Here is a 26958-nt window from a genome sequence, read left to right as displayed (position 1 = left end):
TGTGGCCAGACTCCTGGAGGGAAGAAGTCATTTTGTCTGGGGCACAGTAAAGGGATTCTATCTTTGGTGGGCAAAGGCTTTTCTTTGGTATCTTCTTGGACAATCTGGGCAGTTGAGGCAGACTCAAGAATGATAAAAAATGTAATGCTAGATTGTTTCTAATCCACAGCCATAATGCTTTTTGTACCTTTGCTCAACTCCTTCACATACACAGGATGCTGCTTAGAATGCCATGCAGAAACTTGGAGAGCTGCTAATAACTTGATTTCTTTATGTCCAATTGTTGTCCTTCAGGGAGCCAGAATGTATGTAGCTACCCAGGAAAGGGAAGTTAGCCTTTGTGGCTTGGCACCTGAGGGCATGGAAAAAACATCTCTGTAACATTTATCCATTTGCATTTGAAAGGTCTTGCTTCCAGCAAGTCTTGGTCATTCCTCCTTCTCTCAATTTCTCAGCTTCTGAAGGAGGTTTCTCATGAGCCACTCTGTACTCTTATTGCATGGTGAGACATCTTATGTCTCCTTGAAGAACAGAATCCACCTGTACTAGCCCCTCCTCTTTGGTTTTCTTTCCACACTCTGCAGAATATTGGTCCAGTGTGGCAGTGGAGGGTCGAGATGATTTATCCTCAGATAGCCACACGTGGTCATGGTAGATATGGAGTACAGTAAAGCTTCTCAACTTCAGGTCTAAGGCTAGTAGCATCTTGGCTGTAGACATGGTAGCCACTATTGTGTTACCTCAGCCTTGTAGTTCATGTTTTCATGTTTGTCTGGAAGGCAGGTATTCCCTAATTCTTTTTACTTATTTTCAGGATCAGGGCTATTTCTCTAGCAACTTTTAGTTAGCTGAAACTTTTCTATTTATATTAACCTCACCTGACAAAAACTTAACTTATGGAATAATAATGTTAACTTTAAACATTCCTCAGGTAGAAGCTAGAGGGAGGTTTGACACTTCCCAAATACTTTAGTTATTGTCCAAGTTAAGTGTATAAGAGGATTTTCCTGAATATGAGTTTCTTGGTTCTCTTAGTGTTATAGAAATCTCCCCTCAATTAGTCCAAAGTGAGGCCTCTTGAGTAATTTAATCTGTAATCTGACTTGTTTTCCTATAGAGTTTAACTGAGACAGTGTTAATCTCATTTCTTCATTCAAAATATGGACCAATCAAAATTGACTTTATTTCATGTGGAAATTTCTTACCACTGGCTATAAAAGTCAGGACACAAAATTTAACTGTCCACCAATGTATATGCATTGGTGTGTTAATAAGTTCTTTGTCTTACCAAAAAGGAAAAAAAAAAGAAAGTTAGAGGAACTGAGGATAGTGATGAGATGGAGGACCAAGGATGATGGGATCCCATGGGATGAGGAGGTTTTTCCAATAATGAGCTTCCTGATAGAAAAGTCAAAGAAGTCCCAAAGTTGTGCATCCAGGTGACAAATGAATATATAGCATATTGTCAGCCATGTAAGTCTGATTTTTATAATGAATTGAGTAATGTCTTAAGTGTTTAAACTGTGGTACTAATGATGGTTTTCTAATGGATCATTCCACCTATGCTTGGACTCCGTGAACCTCCTAACAAAAGAGATTAAGTATCTAATGAAGTAACAGCCTTTTGCTGTGACTTTTTGACCTGATGCAGGAAATCATTTACCTAGGACCTATAAGTCACTTAATCCTCTCTGGACTTGTGTTTCTTCATCTAAAGATGAAGATTAATTTCACCAGTATGTGCTTTACAGGACTGTTGTGAAAATCAAATGAGAGAATGGAGGTAAAGCACATTGTGCTCCATTAATGTTGGTTTGTAGTCCAGTTCTCTTGCTGAAAGTATGATGGTACAATTATTGTTCATAGGGAGAAATGTTATTTGCTTTTAATATCTATTATTCTTTCTAGGTATTTTATGGTTCTTATCCAAGAAATGGCCTTGAAAATTGACCAAGGATTCTTAGGTGCAATTCTTGCACTCTTAACACCAGCCACTGACCCTGAAGCTGAAAAGAAAAGGGTAATCATACTTTTCATAGTTTCACTTGTATCTCTTAGAAAAACATAAAGTGATAAGTAATTGAAATTTGATGTTTAAGTGAATTAGTTTTTTAAAAAAGAAAATATGATTAAGAATTTATGTGAATGATTTTATTTCTAGACCAAATTAATTCAGCAAGATATTGATGCTCTAAACACTGAATTAATGGAAACATCAATGACAGACATATCAAGTCTCAGTTTCTTTGAACATTTCCATATTTCTCCCATTAAGGTATGTTGTAACTACTTTGGGACCATGGGAAACAAATTTTTTGATAATAATATTAATTTTGAAATTTAGTGAAAAAGTTGATCAGGTGGAGGTTTCAATTCAAGGACTTGGCGTGGATAAATAAAACAAATTGTTTAATAGCATGTTTAACATATACAATGGCTCACTGTCCTACAGAGAAACTACTAATGCATGTTCTTCAGTTCTAAATTAATAGCTCCCTTGAGTTCATTAACTAGTTAAGAACTAGCTGACAAAAGCTTTTCCTAATTAAGCATGGAAGTATCAACCAACATTTAATGGATCAATTGTGGCCAGAAAAAAATACTGTCTAAACAGAAAGTCTTGTTGGGCATCCTCATCACTATGTGAAAATGCTGATGCTGATATTACACTATTGCTGTAATGTTCCCTCTCTAAATTTTGTTAGAATCTAATGAAAAGAAAATGGGATTTCTTTCATTTCTTCAAATTTTAACTTCATGTTCCCCCTTGCTTTTTTCTATTTCATTCTTCTTTTTAGATTTCTTAGAGAAATATATCTTATATATATTATCCATTTTAACACAATAAGTTCGTCAAGTGGGCTAAAGGAATAACAGATTATCTTAAAAAAAATCTTGAAATCCTGCATTTAATCCATAACTAGCTCCATACAGACTGGTTTGACTATTTTAACAACTGACTCAGTATAATAATTGTTTGGGCTGATTTATAAAAATTAGAATTGATTGTCTCTTTGTCTTGAATTGACAGACTAGTCTGGCTGAGTACTTAGAAATAAAATTAGAGTCAAATTTGTTCATTTTTCTCTTTTTGAAAAAAAATATACTTTGGTAGAGATGATAGAAATTTACGTGTTATTCTAAAGCACACAGTAAATTGTGAATGTGATAAGTAATGGACCATAATTCCCTTCCCATTTCAAAAGGAGGGTGTATCCTAAGGGAGGTATAGAAACTAGAGGTGTGTTTTTACATGTAATTGGGGGAAAAATAAAATATTTAAAAAACACAAAAAGTTATAGGTGCTATGGGCTTATCTTTGAACCCTATCACAAAATCCATTTCTTGGAAAAAAACATAAAATACCAAAACAAAAATGTGAATGTGATATTTCACAGCTGTTCTGGAAGTGGACAGATATATATCTATATCTATATCTATATCTGTCCATATATATATGTGTCACATTTTCTTGCGTTGACAGTTCCCTTTACCAAATAATCTTCCCTAACTCTTTGTGGAAAAAAAGTTTCATCTCATTTATATATTGTTAAGTCATTATTTTGAAAGATTTTTGTCCTTGACTTCTTATAAAGTTATAAAATGAAGAACCAAGTGTTTAGGATATCAAAAAGCCTAAACTTACATATTTTAATAAGCATTTCTTAGATACATAGAGTATTAGGCATTCTTACAGAAATTCTTATATTTTTCTGCATTGTTAGTAGGTAGCAAAGAATACAAGCAATTGTAATCCAAGTATTTGAAATAACTTATTTAATTGATTTCAAAGGAAATATGCTCGCTATTTAATATTTTATATTCACTTAAGTTATGATTTGTGTCATCTCACATAAAACATGTCATTCACTTTTTTCCTTTTATAATGAATTTTCCAAATGTTAGCAAACATGAACATTTAATTATCCAAAGAACAAAAAAAAGGGATTACAATTTGTAACATTTTTAAAAGCACATGTTAAATTTAACAGCATAGTAATCTTAACCTGTTTATCTGTTTCTTTTCTGAACTCTTTTCTACTTTTGTCTGTATTTTTTAAAAATTGTTTTGTTGGTGCTTTTTTCCTTTATTTTCATTGTCTTTTTTCATCTATAGCTATTTAATCCCTCTTCTATATACCCTTCACCCAAATAAAACAAGAACCTTTTCATGTCAAGCAAAACTCATTTTACATGTTTGTCATGGCTGAAAATGTATGTTTCATCCATATCTCTAAGCCATCATCAAGAAACAGGAAGCATACTTTATCATTATTTTTCTAAATCATGAGTAGTCATTGCATTGTTCAGAATTCTTTTGTCTTTAAAACTGGTTTCTCTTTACATTATAGTGGTCTTTGTATTCTCCTGGTTCTTCTCACTTGACTGCATCAATTCATACAAGTCTTAGAGTTTCTCTGTAGCCATTCTTTTGTTATTTATTACATCATAATAATATTCTATTGGTAATTTATACACCATAATTTGTTAATTCCTCAATTAATAGACATCTCATATGTTTCTAATTCTTTGCTTCAACAAAAGGTTTTACTGTGAATATTTTTGTACATATGGGTCCTTTCCATCTGTCTTTTACTTCTTTGTAGTATGGCTAAGGTATAGGTAGTTTAGTGACTTTTGGAATTGAATGCCAGTTTACTTTCCAAAATGGTTAGTATAATACACAGCTCCACAAACAGTGCATGTATGCCTGTCTTCCCACTGTATGTTCAGTGGTCATTAGTTTCATTTTGGGGGATGGTTGTCCTTATTGCTGATGAATTTGGGGTGCAATTTTAAAGTTGTTTTAACTTGGAATTCCCTTCTCATTTCTTCTTTTGATAACTACCTATTCATACTCTGACCTGCTAAGTTTGTATTCATACAAATATCATACGTAGTATTTTCATGGGTATGTGCCTATTTAAATTCTTTTTGTGGGTATGTGCCTATTTAAATTCTTTTTGTATCTTGGATATAAAACCTTTATCATAAATATTTCCTACAATGATGCTTTCCCAGTTAACTGATTCCCTTCTGATTTTAACTACATAGTTTCTATTTGGGCAAAAGCTTTTCAATTTGTATAAAGTGGGTTTTTTTTCAATCTTTTGTGATCATCTTTATTTTTTCTTATTCACAAATCCTTCCTTATCCAGCATTCACTTCTAATAATTCTGAATTATTGAAGTAGTAATTAATAGCATATCAATAGTTATAATTTGATACTAATGTATAGTTCTAGGTTTTGTAGGGTTTTTTTAAGATGGCCTAAAAATCAGTTATAAAGTTGAATAAAGAATAATGACAAGGAGCTGACATAAGCATTCACTGGTTTGGGTTTCTTTACAATTTTAACTGCCATACCTCTTGATAACATTTCATGCAACCAAAAATATTTATGCTAGCAAACTGAGAGGATTTTAGTGCTCTAACTTTAGCCTTTTTTGGGAACTTCTTTTTTAGGAACTCCTTACTTTTTATGTCATTAAGAAGTTTCTGTCTCTGTCTCTGTCTCTGCCTCTCTCTGTCTCTCTCTCTTTCTCTCTCTGTCTCTCTCTCTTTCTCTCTCTGTCTCTCTCTCTCTCTCTCTCTCTCTCTCTCTCTCTCTCTCTCTCTCTCACACACACACACACACAGAGTTTCAGATGAACAGATTGTTTCCATCTTTGCCTTCATGACTTTGCATAGACTGTCCCCTGTGCTTCAGATATTTTTCCTTTTTATCTCTACCTCAAAGAATCCATAAATTCTATACATAGGATAGCCTGCTTTAGCTCTTTCCTAAGCCTTCCCTTCTGCACCCTAGTTGGGCCAAATCTGAGGGAATTATTTTGTATTGCCTATGTATACATTTTGTATTAATTTCCCTGTATATAGTTTATTTTCCCACAATAGTAGTGTCTAACATAGAAGTTGCTCAGTAAATGCTAAGTGAATGAATGGTTATTTGGATTCTGATAGAAATCTCATTTTAATTTTCTTATGACACATATGATGAGATATTCCAAATTCATTAAAAGAAGTCATGTAGAATTTGGGGTTCTTTCACTGTATTGAACTGAGAAAGAAAAAGAAAGAAAAAACTATCAACAATATGAACTGTTTTATGACATCTATCAGTGTCATTTTTAGTAATACTAATGACAATAATAGCTAGGATTTATATAGTGCAAAGTAATTTACATAGATTATCTCATTTTATCCTCACCACAATCTTGGGAGGTAGGTGCTATTATTATCTCTCTTTGCAGTTCAGAAAACTGAGACAGACAGAAGTTAAAGTGACTTGTCCAAAGTTACACAACTAATAAATATTTGAAGCAAAACTTGGGCCAAGCATTCTATTCTTTGTGCCACTGAGCTGCTTCTGCTGCATCAGTAATTCAGAGTTTTTGAATAATATAATTGAAGATTATTAGCAGTAATCTTTGAGAAGTCATGAGTAAGAGAAGTGGCATCAAAATATTAGAGACAAGCATATTCTCAGTTTTTTAAAAATAGGTGATTTTGATGCAGTGCATATCACAATAAATGATGTTTAGTTAATTGGATGAAAATAAATCATTCATAAACATTCATAACTTGTAGCTGATTCACCATATTGTTTTAGCTCATTTCATATTTGCTTGTATTCTTAGCCACCATGAATGAAAAAAAAAGTTAAATGTTGGTAAAATATTAGAGTTCTCTTAACAATTATTAAATAAATTAGTTTGAAGTTTTGTATTATAAGTGAATTACCAAGCAATTTGTAGACTGATAATTTTTGTTGTATGATAGAGTAATATTTCTTTGGAAGAAGCATAAGTCGGTCATATGTGTAAGCTGTCTCACACAAGGAATCTAATAGTTTTTTGGATATAACTATTAAAAATAATTTTCTTTCAGTTACATTTAAGCCTCTCTATGGGTTCTGGTAGTGAAGAAGAAAAACAGGAAATGATTGCAATTCATTCTGTCAACCTCCTGTTGAAAAGCATAGGTGCTACACTGACTGATGTAGATGACCTCATATTCAAGTAAGCATTATCTCAAATAAATTGAGAATATAAAAGGTTACATTTCATTAGTTTACATTCCTAATGATTAATCTTCACTATCTGTACCATTCAGAGCACATACTAATAACTTGGAAAAATATTAACTGAATAGTCTTAACCTAGGCATTACATTCCCATTATCCTCATACTCATATTTAGGTTGGTTTTATTTTTTACAGATAAGCTTTGTAGTGGTTAAAAATAGAGATCTTATACCCAATCATTATTTTGTCGTTATCCAGGTAGTACCATATCTTATTCCAGAAGTTAACTGGCTTCATTCTCACTAATTATCAACCTCATACTAAGTTTGAAGTGCTGAAAATTAGGCATAAAAATTCACAAATCTGTATTCAGTCAGAGAACATTAAATAAACTATATCTTTAATATACTTCATTTCAACAAAAAATATTTGATTAGTGTAGTTACGATGAGATTTATCTATAGAGGATAATCTAGTATCTGTTTACTAGTGAAGCTAGATATCCTCAAGTTATCGTGACTTTTTGTCAAATTCTATCTTTTTTCTATAATTTTGGCAAGAAAGAAATACTAAAAAGGTAATTTGGAGCAATCAATAAGTGTATATGGTAATAAACTGCCAAGTTTGTGTAGCCAGTATGGAAAACTAAATATTAAAATTTTCAAATAGTCAAGATTACAGTTGTATTTAAATTAAATATCAGTTACTAAGAATAACTGTTTATCTGCATACTTTTTTTCAGACTTGCATACTATGAGATACAGTACCAGTTCTACAAGAGAGATCAGCTCATGTGGAGTGTTGTCAGGCATTACAGTGAACAGGTAATTTCTGACTAAAACAGCATGGCCCCATTTTTATTTACCTAGTAGTCCAGATTGCCACCTAATTATTTACTTGGAATTTTGATTGAATAATAAAAATGTATTTCCTTGACTTTTTGTTTCTTAGATATAATTGTTCCAATAAAACAGATTTCATCAGAATGGATGTATATGTATATGTGCATGTACATGTATTGTAGCTAGTGGCTGAATACTTCTGGAGACTGTTATACTTCTCAGGCTCTTTAGGTTCTAGGGAATCAAATGGCCTCCTGGGAATAATTTGAACTTGGAGAGAAAATCCAGCCCAGTAAGTTATGCCAGAGGAATCCTGTAACTCAGTGCCAAAAATTTACTGAGGCATACATGGGGTGTTCTGGTATTAAGTGTGTGCTCAGGAAGATCCATTAACTAGTTAGGGCTTTTAGGGTATTATTTCTATCCCATAAGATACATCAAAGTGCCATTTACTTTTGGTACTGGCATTCCACTTCCTTTTTTGCTATGATTTCCAATTATTGCCCATTTTACATTTCCCTTCAACTTGAATGTTTAGCTTAACTAGTTCTGTTTTTTGAAAAGCATGCGACTTTTTTTCCTGATCTTATTAAACAAATAAATAACCACAGAAACTGTAATGACTCTCTCCTTTATTCTTTAGTTTTTGAAGCAGATGTATGTCCTTGTATTGGGTTTAGATGTACTTGGAAATCCGTTTGGACTAATTAGAGGTCTCTCTGAAGGTGTTGAAGCACTCTTCTATGAACCCTTCCAGGTATTTAATTCTATTTGTTTTTACTTCAAGTCAAATTGAGTTTCTACTTTTACCTTTATTCTCAAAACAAAGTAGGATTTTAAGTTTGGCAAATTAATGAAATATTTAAATAGTCCATTTTGAAAGTTTTAATTTGCTTTCTACATACATACATATATATATATATATATATATATATTATATATATATATATATATATATGGGTTCTTAATCATTTTTTTTGTCATGCTCCTTTGTCAGTATGGTGAAGTCTATGTCTTCTCTTAGAATAATGATTTTAAATGCATAAAAAAAATTGTATAGGATTACAAAGGAATTCAATTATGTTGAAATATAATTCTCAAAATATTAAAGCATCAAATAGAGGCTAACACTTTTGGTTCTAAGGGTTGTAAGAAACCAAAGTTTCTTTGGTAGAAGATAATTTGGAAATGAGTTTCTGACATGCCAGATTTAAGATTATACTTTGAATCCCAATATTAGAACTATGTTGGCTTAACTTTGCCAAGTCTCTTTGTTTCTTGTGTGCTTTTTTTTTCTAGTGTGCTTAAAGTAGATGATGTTAAATTGACATTTATAGATTTTTCACAAAGTCTGACAAAATTCTCTTTAAGAGATGTTATGACCACATAGACTTAGTTTTCTCAACTATGAGAGGGAAAATAGGAGAGAAGAACATTAAAGGCATGTGTTAAATGGAATTTTCAGGATTTTTTGAAGTTATCTATGGAAAAATATTTATGTCTTTGTTCATCCCCAAAGTATGATTAAGTACTGTTAAATCAAATTGTGGGTCATTTTTTTTTAATCAGGGAGCTGTTCAGGGCCCTGAAGAATTTGCTGAGGGGTTAGTAATTGGAGTAAGAAGTCTCTTTGGACACACTGTAGGTAGGTGCCATTTCATTTATTTGTTATAGTCAATGAAGAATATTTTATGATAAAAATTCTCATTTTTAATCAAAGTGAGATCTCTTTTTTAATAGAATCACTTAATAAAAATATTTATTCTCCTGCCTTTAAATGAAAGATAATTTTAAGAACAGTCTATGGCTCTTCTGAGTTGATCCATTTTAAAGAGTTTTTATCTGACCAGCAAGATAGCTGCATAACATAAACTTTTCTAAATAAAAATCTCAAAATAAGTAAATTAAATTAATTAAATAAATTAATGGACAAAGTGCTTGTAAGCCTTAATGTGCTATATAAATGCTAGCTATTAGTAATTTTACTATTATTATTATGATTATTATTATCTATCAACTATAAAGTAATTTCAACTGATTCAACAAGATATTCAAATATAACATCCTGTACATTTAAAATATTCAGATATATAATACCCTGTACAATTACAAGCCTATTAATAAATGGGATGTTCATCCAGAATTCTGTGAATGTTAAAAACTGTAAAGGCCAAACTACTGTAAAGGTTTTGACCAAAACTGTAAAGGATAATTTTAGTGTTTTGATTTAAAATCTAAAATAAGTGGTCACCATGGGAAATTCCCAAATGTGAAAAATACCCAATTTAGCTGGGATTTATGGAGATTTTAATTACTATAAATGAAGGAATTAAGGGAAGGAGAAAGAGAGAATAGCCAAGCAGTAGAAAAGGGCCTAGCCTGAGCCTAAGGGAAAGGGAGTCAGCCTTTATCACTCACCACAAGATCATCTCCAAGCTGGGTTCTTTCCCTCCGAACTGAAATCCTCTCCAAACTGAATTCAATTGCGAACTCCATTCAAATGTCCCTCACTTCAACTCTGAATTCCCACTACTAAATCACCTCTTACCCTTTCCTTTTAAAGAAATTTTCTCTTATGTCACCTCCCCTAAATTTTCACGTCTACCAATCACAGTAGACGCTTTTTCCCAGGACTGCCCATTCTTAGTTCTCATCTTCTTTGGTTCTCACCTTCTCTGATTAGATTAAATCCTCCGAGTACTTCACACCTCTTTTGTTAAGCTTGCCTTTTGTAAGTTGCTTGACTGTTTAGGTACTAATTTAACCTTAATAGGTACTTAGCACCCTTTTGTATTAGATCTAAAAATAGACCTAGCTGAAGGTTCTAGCTTTACTGTAAGTATGAGTTAGGGACTTTCATTGTTCAATCAGGAGTTCGCAACTTTATCTTCCCCTAAGACACTGACTACACTGTAGAGTAAATTTAAAAGTTCTCAATACATTCCTGATTAAGTATCTTCATTGTTAAAAATTGGGAATAGCTTAATAAAATAATCTAAAGTAGAGTCTGAGTAATTTTTAAGATTCACAATTCCTATTTTTAAACAATGCCATACACCTATAATAGAAATTTAGAAATTATAGGAGAAAATAGATTAAATGGAAAATAAGGATGATGGAATTACCAAGACCCAAAGCTGTTTTTTGAAGATGAATAAAATGGATAAATATTTAGTTAAAATTAAAAAAGGTAAAAAATAAAATTACTGAAATAAAGATAAATAAAATGAAATCACAAGGGAAGAAATTTTTTATATATCAAAATCTATTTTGTAATTATATGCCAGAAAAACTGAGTATTTTAGGAGAATTATCAGCAGGAAAAAGAGTTAAATTCTTTTTCTTTCTGATGAATTGTACCAAATAGAGGAATTAATTTTGCTTTTTTTTTTTTTACTAAATATGAGACAATCTTGAAATAATCACATGTCCATAATAGGTAATTTTGTATTATATTTCCATTTAAGGGACTGGCTTATTTTTATGTGATTTTTTAATTTTATATTTTATTTATTCTAGGAGGTGCAGCAGGGGTTGTTTCCCGAATAACAGGTTCTGTTGGGAAGGGTTTGGCTGCAATTACAATGGACAAAGAATATCAGCAAAAACGACGTGAAGAGATGGGTCGCCAGCCTAAAGATTTTGGAGATAGCCTGGCCAAAGGAGGAAAAGGCTTCCTAAGGGTATTATATCCATTTTGGATCTATATTGGACTTTGTTCTTGATATTTATTTAGAATATGAAGATATTAGTAGAAATCTACATTATTTTAAATGGGAGTTAATAAATTAAACTACTGAATTTTATTAGGAAATGATAAGGCTGAACTTTTCATAGTGGTTTTATTGTGTGCATCAGCTTTGTTGATCACTTTCTTCTCAAGGTGAGGACTGGATGTTTCACTTTTTACTAGATTTTACTAAAATAAAAATTTTAATCTAGACTGAGTGTGTATCCAATAGCCAGTATACTTTTTGCGTTATTCTAAGCTAAATTGATTTAAGTTAACAGTTTTACTTGAATAATTTTCATGAAGTGAAAACACTTTCTGAAAACTGCATTAGTTATTAGTTGATGCCTGAGATTGTGTTGAGAGTAGTATGTTTCAGTGGAAAGGGCTAACTCTAGAATTAGGTAATGCCTAGATTTATATAACAATTCTGGCTTTGATGGTTGTATGATACTGGGCCAGTCAAATAACCTCACTATAATCCTCACTTCCTCAGTAAAATGAGGATGTTATAATATTTGTGGGTTTCTTATGAGAAGCAACCATTTAAAGTACTTTATAAACTTTCTGGTGTTACACAAATATCAGCTAAATGATTAGCACATAAATGAGGGATTAAGCTTATTAAAGTTGGTTCAAAAGTGCAGAACTAGAACTTAGAAAATTATCAGGAGCACATTTTGGGGGGCATTTTGTAGCTAAATTTCTGAGAAAAAATTTAAAATTTTAGATCTGCCCACAATTAGAAAAGACTGCCTCAGAAATTAATGAGCTCTTTTAGTTCTTTTTCACTAAGTTAAATTCTATTTAGATGACTTAGAGTTGTGGCAGATATGATTTTGATGATGATGGGGGTGATAATTTGCTATAAAAAATGAGAAAAGTAGACAAAAAGACACAATGACATATAAATTGATATAGTAATGTAGGTAGAACCTGAACAACTTATACTATTATATCATTATTATAAAAAAGACTTATAAACCAATGAAGAATGAAATGAGCTGTAATAATTAAATTATATCTCTAATAATAAAAATATTATATTTTATGAGGTTTATTAAGGATCATTAGACATCAAGGAATAAAGAAGATACAAAATAAAAACCACGTGCCCATGGCTGATTAGCCCATTTAAAACCCCCGCACTTAGCTTACCACTATACTTGCTACATCATTGCAAGGGAAGAAAGAGTGAGAGGTGTTACTGCCAGTTAAATAACAATTATGATCTCGCCAACCTGGAGACTCAAGAGAGATTATAGGGAATTCTGGGAAATACCAAGTACTTCTGGGGAATGAAGTCTAGGGTTCAAAATCTCCATTTATACAGAGCAAAACCAAGAGAAGAGTTTAAACCAGTGATGGTGAACCTTTAGAGATGGATTGTCAAGTGCTTCAACCCTCTCCTCCTTCCCCCACCCCCCACCAAGACCAACCAAGTGCCATGCCCCACTCCACCCTTACCCTGGACAGGGGAGGGAGAAAGGGCTCCCCATTGGGCTGCTGGGCAGAGGAGCAGGTGATGAAAGGTGCATGTGGAGAGGGAGAGGAGGGAAGCCTGAACACTCTGCTCCCTTCAGCTCTGCTATCTGTGAGCTGCTCACCTTACCCCCTGTGTGCTCCCATTGGGCTGCTGTGTAGAGATGCTGGGTATGTGAAAAAATGTGGTCAGGCACAATGGAGATGGGGAGGGGAGCAGCTCTGCTTGGGTCCCTCTGCCTTTCTAGTAATGAACTTTGGTGGTGGGGTTGGTGGGGTGGCCCATATGCCCACAGAGAACACTCTGCATGCCATCTTTGGCACCTGTGCCATAGATTTACCATCACTGGTTCAGACAGTAACAACACTGTAAAAAACAATTGGAAGGCTATAAGAATTATAATAATTCAGTGACTCTTCTTGAATCCAGAGGACCAGTTTTAGAATATAATGAGACATGTTCATTACATAGAGGGGATGAAAAGGTTTCAAATGACAACTAGGCACATTACGCTATATATTACAAATAATACATACAATCATTGAGTCATTTATTTTGATTTACTGTGCATATTTGTTACAAGAAATTTGTTTTTCTCTTTTTTTCCCAATGGATTGAGGAATTGGATAGAGTGAAAATAAATTTGTTAATTTCATTAAAAAAACAGACATAGGGTGCAATTGATTTGAAATATTGCTGCACTTTCAGGTAAGATTACTGTATTATTAGTTTTACTTAACTGTTTTAGTTTATCATTTATTTATTTATTACCTTTCACAAAGTTAGATATTAGTCCTCTACTGTCTAATCATTTTTATGGGAAATATGCTCTATAATGCTTAATCTGCCCTTAAATGTTAGCAGCTATATTTAGATAATACTTGGTAATAAAAGTTACTTAAAGATGAATTTAATATGGCAGTAGGGACCTCTAGTGGCACTTGAAAATTAAGACAGCTTTAATTTGATAGATAACTTGATTTCTCTTTCAGGGAGTTGTAGGTGGTGTGACAGGAATAATTACCAAGCCTATGGAAGGTAGGATAAAAATATTTCTTCGATAAACCAGATTGGAAACATGTTTGCTTTTTCTGAACAAAGGGAATTTCATTTACAAATTATTTTGATGGAATTATTGACTGAATACTATAGCACAGTCATAGTTCCGAACTGAGAATACTTTGAATGAGCTAGAAATTCTGTGAACATACACTAATAGTTGACTAATTTATATATATTATTACTACTTCAGTTACTAAAATAAGTATGATAATGCATAAGATTTTGATAATGCCTTCCCCCTTTGCCTCATCCACTTCTGTTTCTTTAATTTTTCTCTAGGATAAGCAATGTGTCTTGTTTCACAAGATGACAAACAGAGAAAAATATATTATATGATTATATATGTACAACCTATGTGCAAGTCTGCCTTCTTGGCAATGTGGGAGTAGTGGGAGGGAGGGAAAAATAGTTTAGTTTCTTGTTGAGGTATAGGAGGATTTTGAAAAGAAGTAGGGTTAATGATAATTATATAAAAAAAGAAAGAAAAGAACATTGAATCGCTGAAAAATACAAGAAAGAAAGCAAAAGAAAATGCAGAATGGGACCTAGACAAACAAAGCAGTGTTGAAATTATGTTAAATTTGAAATATATATGTTTTAAAATCTATATGCAATGGAGATTCACAATTTTGTATGTGGTTCTTTTTTTTTCTTTGAAAGGGGAAATGTTCATGTTTATTAATGTTTATCAAGTCCATAGTAATAAAAAGAGAAAAAAATTCAAAGTGGGAGGGATTGCTAGTTCTTCTACTTTTGAAGCTAAAAGAGGGCAGATTTCATAATGTTGTCTGAAATGTTCCAGTCTTGACTGAACTCTAAAGTTTATTACATAATAGACAATTTATATTTCTGAAAGCTCAGTTCTAGAAGCTTGCTTTATTAACCAGTTCATCATTTTATTCTGAATTTTGTAGATACATCATTGTTTTGCATTTTTTTACCTAGTCAAGAACTCAATAAGTAAAATGTACCTCAATTTATTCTTGTTTTCTGAAGGAGCCAAAAAGGAAGGAGCAGCTGGATTCTTTAAAGGGATTGGAAAAGGGCTTGTGGGTGCTGTGGCTCGTCCAACTGGTGGCATCATTGATATGGCCAGCAGTACCTTCCAAGGAATTCAGAGGTAAAAATATTTAAGAGGAGAGTGTGATTTCTTTATGAGGTTTTAAAAATGAATGTTCATAGTTATATGGACAAAGGTCACAAGCCTAGAGATGGGAGGTCCCAGGTTGACATCTCATGAAAAATCCAATAAAAATAACCTTTTGGGAGAGAATATATACAATACTCAATAGCTAGTTTGCCTGTTTTTGTTCTTGTTTTTCCTTCTCCTTTGTTTCTGGCATGGCATTTTTATTTATCTTTATTTTGTGTGTGTGTGTGTGTACATATACATATATATACTTCATCGAAATTATACGTTTTTCAGTTTTTGTCTGTGCTAGAATCTATATGTACTCTTATTCAATCCTTCCTGGTCATCTTCTCTGCAGTTCTTTATTTCCCTTTAAAGTTGCTATTATTATTTCATTTCTAAAAGCTATTGGGGTTGAGATTAAAGTAAGATGTTAATCAGCTCTGTATGATTATTGGATCCTAGGTGTAGAACTGAAAGAGACCCTCAAGGCCACTGAGTCCATTTCCATATAAGGAAGCTGAACCATTAAGCCAATCAGTCAGTCAACAAACATTTACTAAGCACTTATGCACCTGGCCCTGTGACTTGCTTAGGTGACACAACTAGTGGCCAAGGTGGGATGTAAATATTAGTCCTCCAGAATCCAAATTCAACTATAGAGAATTTGTTTTACTCCTATTTCTTTGTTTATATAGGGCTGCAGAATCAACTGAAGAGGTATCTAGCCTCCGCCCTCCTCGCCTGATCCATGAAGATGGGATCATAAGACCATATGACAGAAGTGAATCTGAGGGTCATGATTTATTTGAGGTAATTTTTATGTTTTTTGGTCATGCAGAAGTTATGTACATATTTTTAGATTTCATGGGAGTTTTGTACTACATTCAGTGGATTGTACTTGTAGTAGGCTTCCTTTGGGGATTTATTTATTAACACAGCAAAATGAATGGGAAATATAGGTAGTTGTCTACTTTGAAAAACATAGCTTGGACAAGGAAGAATAGGACTATTAAATGAAGGCACAAAATATGAAATACTTTTAGCATGGGCAGAATATCCAGTTATTGAGTGTTCATTTGGGTCTCATGCTTTTTAGGTATGCCACTCTTATACTTCATTTGCGTATTTTGAATTTCACGGCTTTTCTTTCTTCCTATCAACTAGCTTTACTTGAACTTTCATATAAATATACATTCACCTAGGTAGGATGCTGCAGATAAAACATTGCATATTTTTTGATCCTTAGAATATATTTTAAACTATATTTTTCTGACTTTGAAGCTTTATTACATTTTAAGTAATATAACTATCTTGTACTCTACCCTTTTTCCTCTCCCGCAAATAGGAGAAATTGATTGCTACCAGTTTTGTCCTCATAAGGAAATAAATCTGTAATTTTATTAGCTTTTAGTTTCTTTTATTGTAAATTAGTATGCTTTTATTTTTTTGCATGCTTCTAACTTCATTTTCTATCTTTCTTTTTTCTGCCTACACAGCAAGAACTGGAAATAGAGGAGTAAAAATTTCCCATACTACTACTTGGTCTCATCTTTAAAAAAATATACTGTGGTATTAATTTATTGTCTTTGGAGTATTTAGATTGAGGGTCAATTTCATGAAATGTTCTTTAGACCCTTAATTTCAGGTGAACTTTTAAATATTATAGAAAGGTATTTGATGCACCAAATACAAAATGTTAGCATTCATGGTATTCTTTCTGTCATAAAGGGTAACACTAAGAAATGGTTTTGAAATACAGAAAGATGCAGCAAATAATTTATACTATTTGATTAGTTGGAGAAAGGCCTTGTTGACATTTCAAAAGAATATGCTTTTCTTTTCACATTTTGTATTTTCAGTTTTTCTAATATTTTTTCATGTGGGCACTATGAAACTCAAATGTAGAAAATACAAATCAGTGGAATTGTTTCATTTCTGCTAATTCTAAAATATTAACACTTTCATTACACAGCTTTTTTCCCCTGCGAATGCTTTAGGTTTTGTTGCGATATAGTTAAGTCTTCTTGGGCACCTATAGTAATAGTAAAAGGCTGATAAATTATAGAGCAATTGTATTGAGGATTTAAGACAATTGGCTAAAAGATGAATTTTCACCCTTCTTTTGCACAAGCCTTTTCAAAATGGACTCAAATTTTCATAGAGTATTATTTCATTCTCTTTGGTCTTGATTATCGTAACTGGATATATTACTCCATTTAAGAAAAATGTTTAAGTAATACCTTTATATACACAATTATCTATGCCTTACAAATCAACTATGGGCTTTTAAATTAGGCCACATTAATTTTAGAGAAATTTATTCTCTTGCCTTATACATATAGTTCCTCACAATTTATGAGTTAATACTCTTATGAAAATTAATATTCAACAACAGGGAAATCTGGTTGTGGTATTTCTTCAAGCATTCATGTGACATGATCCAATCCTACTACTATTCAGTCTTCTAATAAAAATCAGGAGAGAAGTTGTTGGCTTTGAACCACACAGCTTTGCTGTATTGCACTGCAATTTTCCATACAATGTTATTGTCCAGAAAATGAGACAGTCTCTCCTCCAGCATCCAGAGTGCTTTCCCAAATTAAAAAATTAAACTGAAATTTCAAATTAATATTAATATAAGATGTAGTACCTCTATGCATAATGGGCATTAGCATCTGAACTCTGCTTGGATTATGTGGTTTTTTTTTTTTAATAAGAGAGTTGCCCAGAGAGAGGAAATAAAAAAGCTCTTGTATGCTTTAAGGCTTGGGAAACAGCTTTGTACATAGAGTTTTCTATGGAATAATGAATACAAATTAGAGCTATAGTCTTAAATCATCCATAAATTGCCCTTTTTAAGATAAAACTAATATTTTCTTTTCTACAGTATACTGAAATGTTAATGGACTTTAATTTCAGAGTTCCTTTGCTTATATGATGTTTTTACCATAATATTTACAAAGTACTTTCAATAATCTTTATATTAATACATATTGTCTTGTATTTTCCTTCTTTACATGAGTGATTAATAAATACATAACCCAGAAACACTTTTTAAAAAATTCTAGGTAAATAGATGTACATTCTTGGTTGATTTGTTATTGGGCTTGTTACTTTTATTCATTAGTAATGTATTATTTACTCCCAAGTAATATTGATATCATTCTAAAATCTAGAATACCATAAGTTCCCTTACATTATATAAACAGGAAGTAGACTTGATAGCTTCATTCAAGCTTGTCTCCTAGGCAAACTAGAATGTCCTCTTGCTCACTCTATAATAATCAGCCAGACAGCAAGTATTTATTGAGTACCTACCTATATGTCCTGACTTATAGTTAATACCAAAGGCAATATACATAACAAGTACTGCACATGGTTTCTGCCCTTAGAGGATTTACAGTCTAATAAAACTAACATGAATTAAGCAACTAAAGTACAAATAAACCATAACAGTATGGTATTGACTCTAAGTTCAATAGGTAGTTTACTAGCCATTTTTTAGATATTTCTCATGATTTTCATGTCCTTTTTTCTTCCCAAGATGATTTTGCTTAGTGAGAATGATTAATTTCACTTCGGTATGTTTTAAATCTTGTTACATATTTTAATTGAATTTTAGTAAAATAAATTCTTCCAAACTACTCTCTGCCCTCTTGGGATGAAAATGAAAAAAGGTCTGGATATTAGTTATTTTAGCATTTTTCTGGCCTTTCTCCTACCAGCAATTGAAATATCTAAGTATTGTAGAACTTTTTTAATAGTTAAATTTTCTTTTTCCATTTAACACCCATTTAATTTCTTTCTCTCATTTTTCCTTTCTCCTTCCCCTGAAATGGAAAAGAAAAATAAAGAAAAACCCTTGTAACATACATGACTACTGAGGAAAATAAATTCTCACATTGGCCTGTGAAATTTATTAAAGTAGAAAGGAAATGGGTTTCTGTTTTGAATATAATATTATATGCTTTAAAATAATATTTAAAAGTTTGCTTGTTAAGCTAAACTACCAATATAAAAGTTGGACTAGTAAATTGTATTTATGGTTATAAGCTAGAATATGGTTAGAATTTAATATATATTGTTTGAATGTAACAAACATATTAATTTGTATTTCAAATCCAGAAAATATAACTTATCCATTCAGGAAAATTATCACAAATGTAATTATCCAAAGTTGATATTCAAGTAAATTCCTAATTCAGACTATTAATTTTACAATTATATCCCAATTTGAGACCAATTTTCTGAAAATGAATCACCCTCCTTCCTGGCTGGTGCTTTGGATTTTCCAAGGATAAGTTTGGACCCGGCATCTGAAGAACCGTTATTTAGGAAAGGGCATAAGAACAGAGTAATTCTGCTACCTTTGTATATAGCATGTTTCTATGATATTAAAGTTATGCTACTTGTCTACAAATTGTTAAACTTATTTGCTAGTTAATGACACATTCTATGTATTTTGAAATCACTTACCTCACATTATTTTCATAATAGATGTCTAAATACTGAGTAATAACCTCAGTGAAAACTTGATTATTGAAATGACCAATTTTGTCAGTTTTTCATGTGACTATACATATACTACATGTAAAAATGACTTTGAAAGAGTCTAGAAGAATGTATTTCTAGTTTATTGTTTCTATTTGGATTGTCTTGTGTTTATAGTTGGGTTTAGCAACAAATTATGTTAACTGTTTTGAATTGTTAGAAATTCTGTGTCCTCAATAATATTGTCATTGTACTTTTTATCTGAAATAAAATTTAAGAGATAGATACAATACTGCCTATGTATGATCTACAAATATATCTGTTATTTTATAATAAAGTATTAATTATATGTTGCCTTTTCTCCTTATGAGGGAAAAAAATCTCCAGATATAGCCATTTCCCTGGTGTTTGTAAATATAATGCAATAGTGCTTCCTGTTTATAGTTTTGTTGTTATACATTTTGCATTTAATTACCCCTTTAAAAACAGTTTTGTCATTTATTCAAGCTGAATAAAATATATTTTAGTTGAAATAGTGCTAGTAAACATTTAATAAATATTTATTTGGGTAGGCAATAAGGAAAATTGGAGTAGAGCATTGGAGGAACACTTTTTTCCAGCTTCCTATGTCAATATTAGAAATTCAGATTCTGTTTGTAGGAATCAATGTTTCAAATCTAGCATTTGTGCTGTCTTGAATGAATCTGTTTTTTGTGATTGGAAATGACCACAAATAATGTACTCCCATTGTCTGAGACTTTTTTTTCTTTTTCAGAATCACATAAAAAAGCTGGATGGGGAAAGCTATCGGTACCACTGTGTCATTCCTGGATATAAAAACGCAAATCTTGTGGTTACAAATAGGTAAAATGACTTGAATATACAGAGGAAAATATCGATAAGAAAAATAGTTGACTGAGAGAACTTTAAAGTTTTAAATGTTGCATCCCAATATTACAACTAGTTAATGATAGAACTGGTTCTGAAACCTAGTTCTCTTAACTCTTGACATTCATAAAGAGAATGGTTAGAGTATCACATTTAAATGTAAGATTATGTTTAGAGAACCTGGTGTTTTCATTTGCAGAATAGTTCTGTTTCTTTTTATTTGTGCTCCAGATCATATTAAGACTTTTAGAAACAGAGTACTATTTTTCTGAAATACATAAACAGAAACAGAAGTATTCTTTTTTTTTCCTCTATGATATTAGACTCAGAATCAAACTTAAGAGAATTCTTTATGACTAATATCTTTAAAATTCTCTAGATGGCATAATTCCATATAGTCTCAAAATAAAACAGTTGATTCCAGCTACTACTTTTTGATGAATGCTTGGTGAGGACTTCTAAACTTGCCAGCTTTTTCTTAGGTTATTTTTGTCCCCTAGTCTTTTAGTGATTCTTGCCTTCTGATTTGTACCATTGAAAGGTCACATTAAGTCTTGCTTCCTATACATGAACTTTTTTTCTTTCTTTTAAAAAATGTATTTATTTTAACCCTTTACCTTCCACCTTAGAATCAAAACCATGTATTGGTTCCAAGGCAGAATAACAGTAAGGACTTGGCAATGGGGGTTAAGTGACTTGCCCAGGGTCACACAGCTGGGGAGTGTCTGAGGCCAGATTTGAACCCAGGACCTCCCATCTGTAGGCCTGACTGTCAGTCTACTGAGCTACCTAGCTGCCCCCATTCTTTCTTTTTGTTTTTTTTTAAGGCTTCTTCTATCTTAGGATCTATATTAAATATGAGCTGGGCAGTTGATTTAAATCTGAAGAGAATGCTTTTTTTAGAACTACAATATAAAATTTACTAGGCAATAGTCAGTTAAGCATATAATTTTTCAAAATAGCAGCTTGTGTAAGGAGAAAGATTAGTTTCATTAATCACTTTTTCTTCTATTTATCTGAATGAATAGGCGAGTGCTGTACGTAAAAGAAGTGGAGATTTTGGGTCACATGTCCACAGAATGGCAATACCCATTCGAAGATTTTGTGTTACCTCCAAGTGTTGATAATAATCTTCTAAAAATCTCAGTTAAGGTGAGGAAATAATCTAATTGGGGCATGGGAGTAGGGATGAGGGTGGGGGAAGACAACACAGAAAAGGAAACTGAAAAGCTAGCAAGGGAAGGGTAAAGGGAGCCTCGTGCAGGGGGAAGGTTGGTGTCTCAGAGAAGTCTGCAAGCAGAATATCTGGAGGACAAGCCTGGCTGACTATACCTCCTCCTTATGCAGGAGCCCTGAAGCCGGTGGCCCTGCCTGTCAGTCATAGGGCACAGCCAGAGGAGCCGCGGACGCTGATAAGATGTGAGGACCAGGCAGATTTGGTCTAGTAGAATAGTGAGATTTCAGAATGAGGAGTTTCTTGGGGAAGGAAGATATGATAGAAAGTAAAGCTGACATTTAAGTGTCCAGTTAAAGACTGTGGGTTGTTTTTTATTTTGTTGTGCCTAGTTATGTCATTTCTTTCAAAACAGGATCATGGGTTATTCCACAAAAAGGACAGTGTCAGTCAAGCTTGTCTACGAAAAATTTATCTTCAAGATGCAACAATAGCAATGGTAAATCATTTATATCTTTTATAAAAGAAAGGCCAAAAGAAGAAATCCATTAGTATTGGCCAGTCAGTGACTTTTATTCTTTCAAGTGTAGAAAAAAAGATACTTTTAGTTAGAATTTTGCTATGTAAGTTTGTCATTGTCCTACACAGCTTTTTGCCATCCAGACTTGGAATTCAGCAGGACCGAGAGGTGCAGGAATGGTAAAGCGTTCTCTGCTTGTCCTCCACTTTCTAGCTTGCCCAGTGATTCAAACCCTTGCCTTTCAGAAATATTGCTTGGGGATGAGTGGTCCTAGGTTTGTTTCAGCCTTAAAATGCTCATGTTTGTATAGTAATTATCAATGTCAGTGCTGCACATGTCAGGGACTTAAGTGTTTATTGTATGGATGTACATAGGGCCATGTCTTAAGTATTATATCAGAATGCAAAGCTCTTTAAAACAAGGTCCTGAACTTTAAGTGACTTAAAATTTGGACTTGAGAGGACAGATGAAGTGCCTAGACTAGGAAAAATGCGAGAATCTGAGGATTTTCCATAACTCATTATTTGTTTCTTCATTATCTCAGGCTGCTCACAAGGGCCCAAATTTCCTAAATGCCATGGGCATATGAACTAATTTGATGAACACAGTTATACAAGTTAAAAGAGCATTGCCATAGAAAGATAAGAGCATATCTTAATACTTTATGAAAATTATATGTTTTTTAATTAAAATATTTAATACATATTTAAAACCAGAAGATTTCACTGTAGGTAAGAAGTTGTTTTTCTCCAGAAATTAACAGTGTCTTGGATGGAATAGAGACCTACTTCTTTTTTCTTTTTTCTTTTTTTTTTTGTAAAACCCTTACCTTACTAAGTATCAGTTCCCAGGTAGTAAGGGCTAGGCAATTGGGATTAAGTGACTTGCCCAGGGTCACATATCAGGGAGGTGTCTGAGGACAGATTTGAACCCAGGACCCTTGGTCTCTAGTCCTAGTTCTCCCTTCATTGAGTTACCTAGCTGCCCTAAGACCTACCACTTTTAAAAAAATAAGTATACTCTATTTCTACCATAACACATCCAGATTAACACTAAAGATAGATATAATAAAAAGCTTTATAAACTGATAGTTCTGATAATTGAGGACATGCCCACTACTGCTGATAGCAGAAGTGATATTCTGTTTTGGTTGCCAGCATTATCTCTAGGTAAAGATAGTAGGTAGGTACTAGGTACCTACTAGGTAAAGGTAGTGGAAAAAAATAACCCATGAGAGTAGTATAGTATGGGATCTTCATCCATACCCATCTTTGACTTTCTTCCTTTTCTCACTATCCACTTCCTTTGCTCTTAGTACATACTACTGAATGGTACAATAGGAAATCTCAAAACAATGATTCCTTGGTCCTCCACAAAGTTATTTAATCTCAATTGGACCTGTATTGTAGTAAAACAATCTATTTCTCTCTAATCAATTCTCCCTCCCAATTACCAGAACAACTATTCCAAACCTTCACTTCTTTCCTCAAGTGCCCTCCCTGCACACAGACCCCCTCCCCCCGGCTCCTCTTTCTCTTTTTCAGCTGAGGACCTCACACCATATTTTATTGAAAAACTGAAGCTGTCTACCACAAACTCCCTCTTTCCCTTTCTCCTCTTCTCACATGCCCTGAAAGGATTTCCTCACTATGTCTTTCATTCTAGTATCTGATGAAGAGATAGCCCTTTCCCTAGCCAAGGCTACTCCTCTCCATGTACCCTTAATCCATCTTCTCTAGTATTATTTCTCTCTTTCTAGTTTCTCCCTATGTCCAGGTTACTTCCCTGCTCCCTAAAACAAACCCAAGTCTCCCGATCCTTAAAAACTTTCACTCAGTCCTTCCATACTCACTAACCATTGCCTTTTGGAGTATTGATATCTATATGATAGATGAAAGTTAGTATTGAAAGTTGATCAGATATAACATAGCTTTTTTGTCCTATTCATTCTCTCCTTCACTTCTTCCAATCTTTATTTCTACACTTTCATTATTATTTTTCTAATTCATAATGTTCTATTTTACAGAGAGCATGTAATGCCATTCAGGATGCACAGTCAACAAGACATCAGCAAAAACTGGTGAAACAGTCATCATTGAAATTAGTTAGAAAGTAATGCTGCCTTAATAATTCTTCCAGATACTGGGTTAATGCTCTTCTTCCATTGTATGATCATTTTTTGGAAATGAATTAGATGTCATGATTGTCTTGTAGACAAGTCAGAACTTTCTTCATATTCTAGAAGAATGGAACCAAGATAAATTTTCATTTAAGAAACCTACTGACTGAACTTGTCAGATTATTCTTTTTTTTTCCTCAAGGGCTAAATTATATTCTTAAGTGGTTACATGAAGTATGTGTGTATATATTATATATTTTCCTCTACATGTACCCTTAATCCATCTTCCATATATATATATATTTGGCACTTTAAATACTTGTAGATGAGTTAGTTACTTTCAAATATGGAGTGGAAAGAATAAATTTAAATTAACAAGGGACAGTAGACCTGGTTATAAATTAGAATCCTAACTGAGGCAAGAGGAAAATAACTTTATAAATGATCATTGTTTTCCTTAGTGGGTATGAGCTACAGATAATTGTATGACATTTGAATGTTTCATTTAGCCATTCTAAATAATTAGAGACAAATTTCTAATAAATCATGTAATTGTGAACTGAAGCATCCATGAAATGAAAAAATGACAAGAATTTTTTCCATTGCCTAATGAAATCACTTTTTTTACCCAATTTTTCCTTTGATTCCCTTCCCCCCTTTTTACATTATAATACAATGGATCCAAGATAAGTTATGTTACAGCATTAAATTGTACCATGTTCTATATTCTCTTCTTCTTGTTGGATTTATAATTCATATATTGAGAGAAACTGCATACCTGTTCCAGAAAAAGTTATTTGGCAGAAGTATTGGTTGTTGGTATATGAAAATATTGCACATTAATTTGTTTTAGGGATTAGAGGTATAAAATGTTTTTATTTAATACATTGAATGTCCAGCAGCATTTCAAAGAGTATAATTTTTTAAAATTACAAGGAATTTTAAGGTAGTCAAAAATGAACACTTAATCATCACACAGGTCTAGAAATATTTTTGAAATGCTGATCTAATGGAACTGTTAAGTCCCTAAAACTCATATTCAGGAGTTAAAAACAAACCGAACTGGCAGCACTTTATCAGAAAAAAGTGTTCTTTGAAGAAGTGAACTTGTCAATACAGCATTCTTTGATTTTAACCCTATCTGCCTAAGTTACTCTTTAGTGCACTGACTGTTAAACTTAAAAAAAAAAAAAGTCATTGAGCTTTCTTAATCTATTTGGAATGTAATGATTGTATCTTAAATGGTTTATTATCAGTCACCTATCATAAAATAATGAAAAAAATTGAATTTTGGTTCAATAATGCACAAAATTTGATATTGTTTTGGTTTTGTTTACATAAGGAATGGAGGTCTGAAAATTTGCATTGTCCTGACAATGGATAGATTCATTAAAAAGTGTTTTATGGTTTACAGGAATCACTTCTCTAGTAATATTTAGTGTGTCTCTGAAATTTCTGAAAATTTCTGAAACAGGAAATAATCAATGCTTTTATTTTATGTTGTCCCATATGCCTTTTTGTCTTCATTTTTTCTTCTGAGAAAATTAAAATTTATAAAATTTTTTATCTTGAACAAATTTTATTTATAGATGATTAATGATAGTTTTTCAAAAGACATAAAAAAGATTGCATACAGAATATGCTACCAAACTTTTTCTTTAAAAAATTCTTAATTGTGAATTTGAGATTACCATATTATCCATAAGAAAATAATATCTCTTAAGAACATTTAATTTTTGTAGGAAAATACAGTGCACTAATGGTTTATTCTAAAATGACATGGGTTATGGTATTAAACAATGCAAAAGTCAATGTTTGAAATCCTTCAAATCACCAACACTGTTGCCTTAAAGATTTAAGTTTTTTAAAGCTTTGTTATAGGGCTAATCCTCTGGTTCAACGTTAATCTGAATGTTTTGCTCTGGTTTTTCTTGGTTTTGTTTTTGTATTACATTAATTCTCATTGACTTTTGAAATATGTAAAAAGCATGTAAACTTTTCAAAGAAATAAAATATTTAATGCATTTTCTGGTGATGTTATTTACATATGTTATCTGATCTGATTTAAAAGTATCTTTTAGACTTATGAGAAAGGATGCTATCCACATCTAGAGAAAGAAGTGTTGGAGTAAACATGCAGAAGAAAAACATGATTTATCACTTGTATATATTTGTATATGATTTGGGGTTTAGGTTGAAAAGATAATAATATGGAATCAGGTTGTGAGCGATAATACATGTATAACCCATTGGAATTTCTTGTCAACTCTGGGAGGGTAGAGGGGAAAGAAAGAACATGAATCATGTAACATAGAAAAATGTATATATTTTTTAGAAAAAATATATTAAAAATAAAAAATAAAGGATCTCTGGTGCTATAGGGATGTAGGGGTGGGGGGGGAAGAAAGCTGTATTTGGTAGCTAAGAACGTGGATCCAGCCCTCTCCCAAAAAAAGAAAGAACGAAAAGCATCCATTAATTCTTCAC

At 32.5% G+C, this 26958-nt stretch overlaps 1 protein-coding gene across 4 annotated transcripts in view; it reads left to right on the top strand.

Moving 5' to 3' along the window:
* The window catches only part of VPS13C (vacuolar protein sorting 13 homolog C), a 213826-nt gene extending 187331 nt beyond the window's left edge, over positions 1-26495 (top strand). For 2 of the 4 annotated variants that reach the window (XM_056807955.1, XM_056807953.1), the window contains 14 exons: positions 1909-2020; positions 2162-2275; positions 6892-7022; positions 7770-7851; positions 8513-8626; positions 9439-9514; positions 11389-11552; positions 14075-14120; positions 15141-15264; positions 15975-16089; positions 20546-20634; positions 21687-21810; positions 22248-22331; positions 24379-26495. In XM_056807955.1, the coding sequence (XP_056663933.1) occupies positions 1909-2020; positions 2162-2275; positions 6892-7022; positions 7770-7851; positions 8513-8626; positions 9439-9514; positions 11389-11552; positions 14075-14120; positions 15141-15264; positions 15975-16089; positions 20546-20634; positions 21687-21810; positions 22248-22331; positions 24379-24468 (1465 nt within the window). In that variant the 3' untranslated portion in view covers positions 24469-26495. Of the gene's footprint in view, positions 1-1908; positions 2021-2161; positions 2276-6891; positions 7023-7769; positions 7852-8512; positions 8627-9438; positions 9515-11388; positions 11553-14074; positions 14121-15140; positions 15265-15974; positions 16090-16775; positions 20304-20545; positions 20635-21686; positions 21811-22247; positions 22332-24378 lie in introns of those variants that run through there. The other 2 variants (XM_056807969.1, XM_056807961.1) reach the window with 1 other exon arrangement.
* The last annotated feature ends 463 nt before the right edge of the window (positions 26496-26958 follow it).

The sequence above is a fragment of the Monodelphis domestica genome, chromosome 1 (genome assembly GCF_027887165.1).
Source record: "Monodelphis domestica isolate mMonDom1 chromosome 1, mMonDom1.pri, whole genome shotgun sequence".
In the NCBI taxonomy this organism is placed as follows: Eukaryota; Metazoa; Chordata; class Mammalia; order Didelphimorphia; family Didelphidae; genus Monodelphis; species Monodelphis domestica.
Note: the sequence above shows the minus strand (reverse complement) of the source record. Positions and strands in the feature narration are given on the sequence as shown.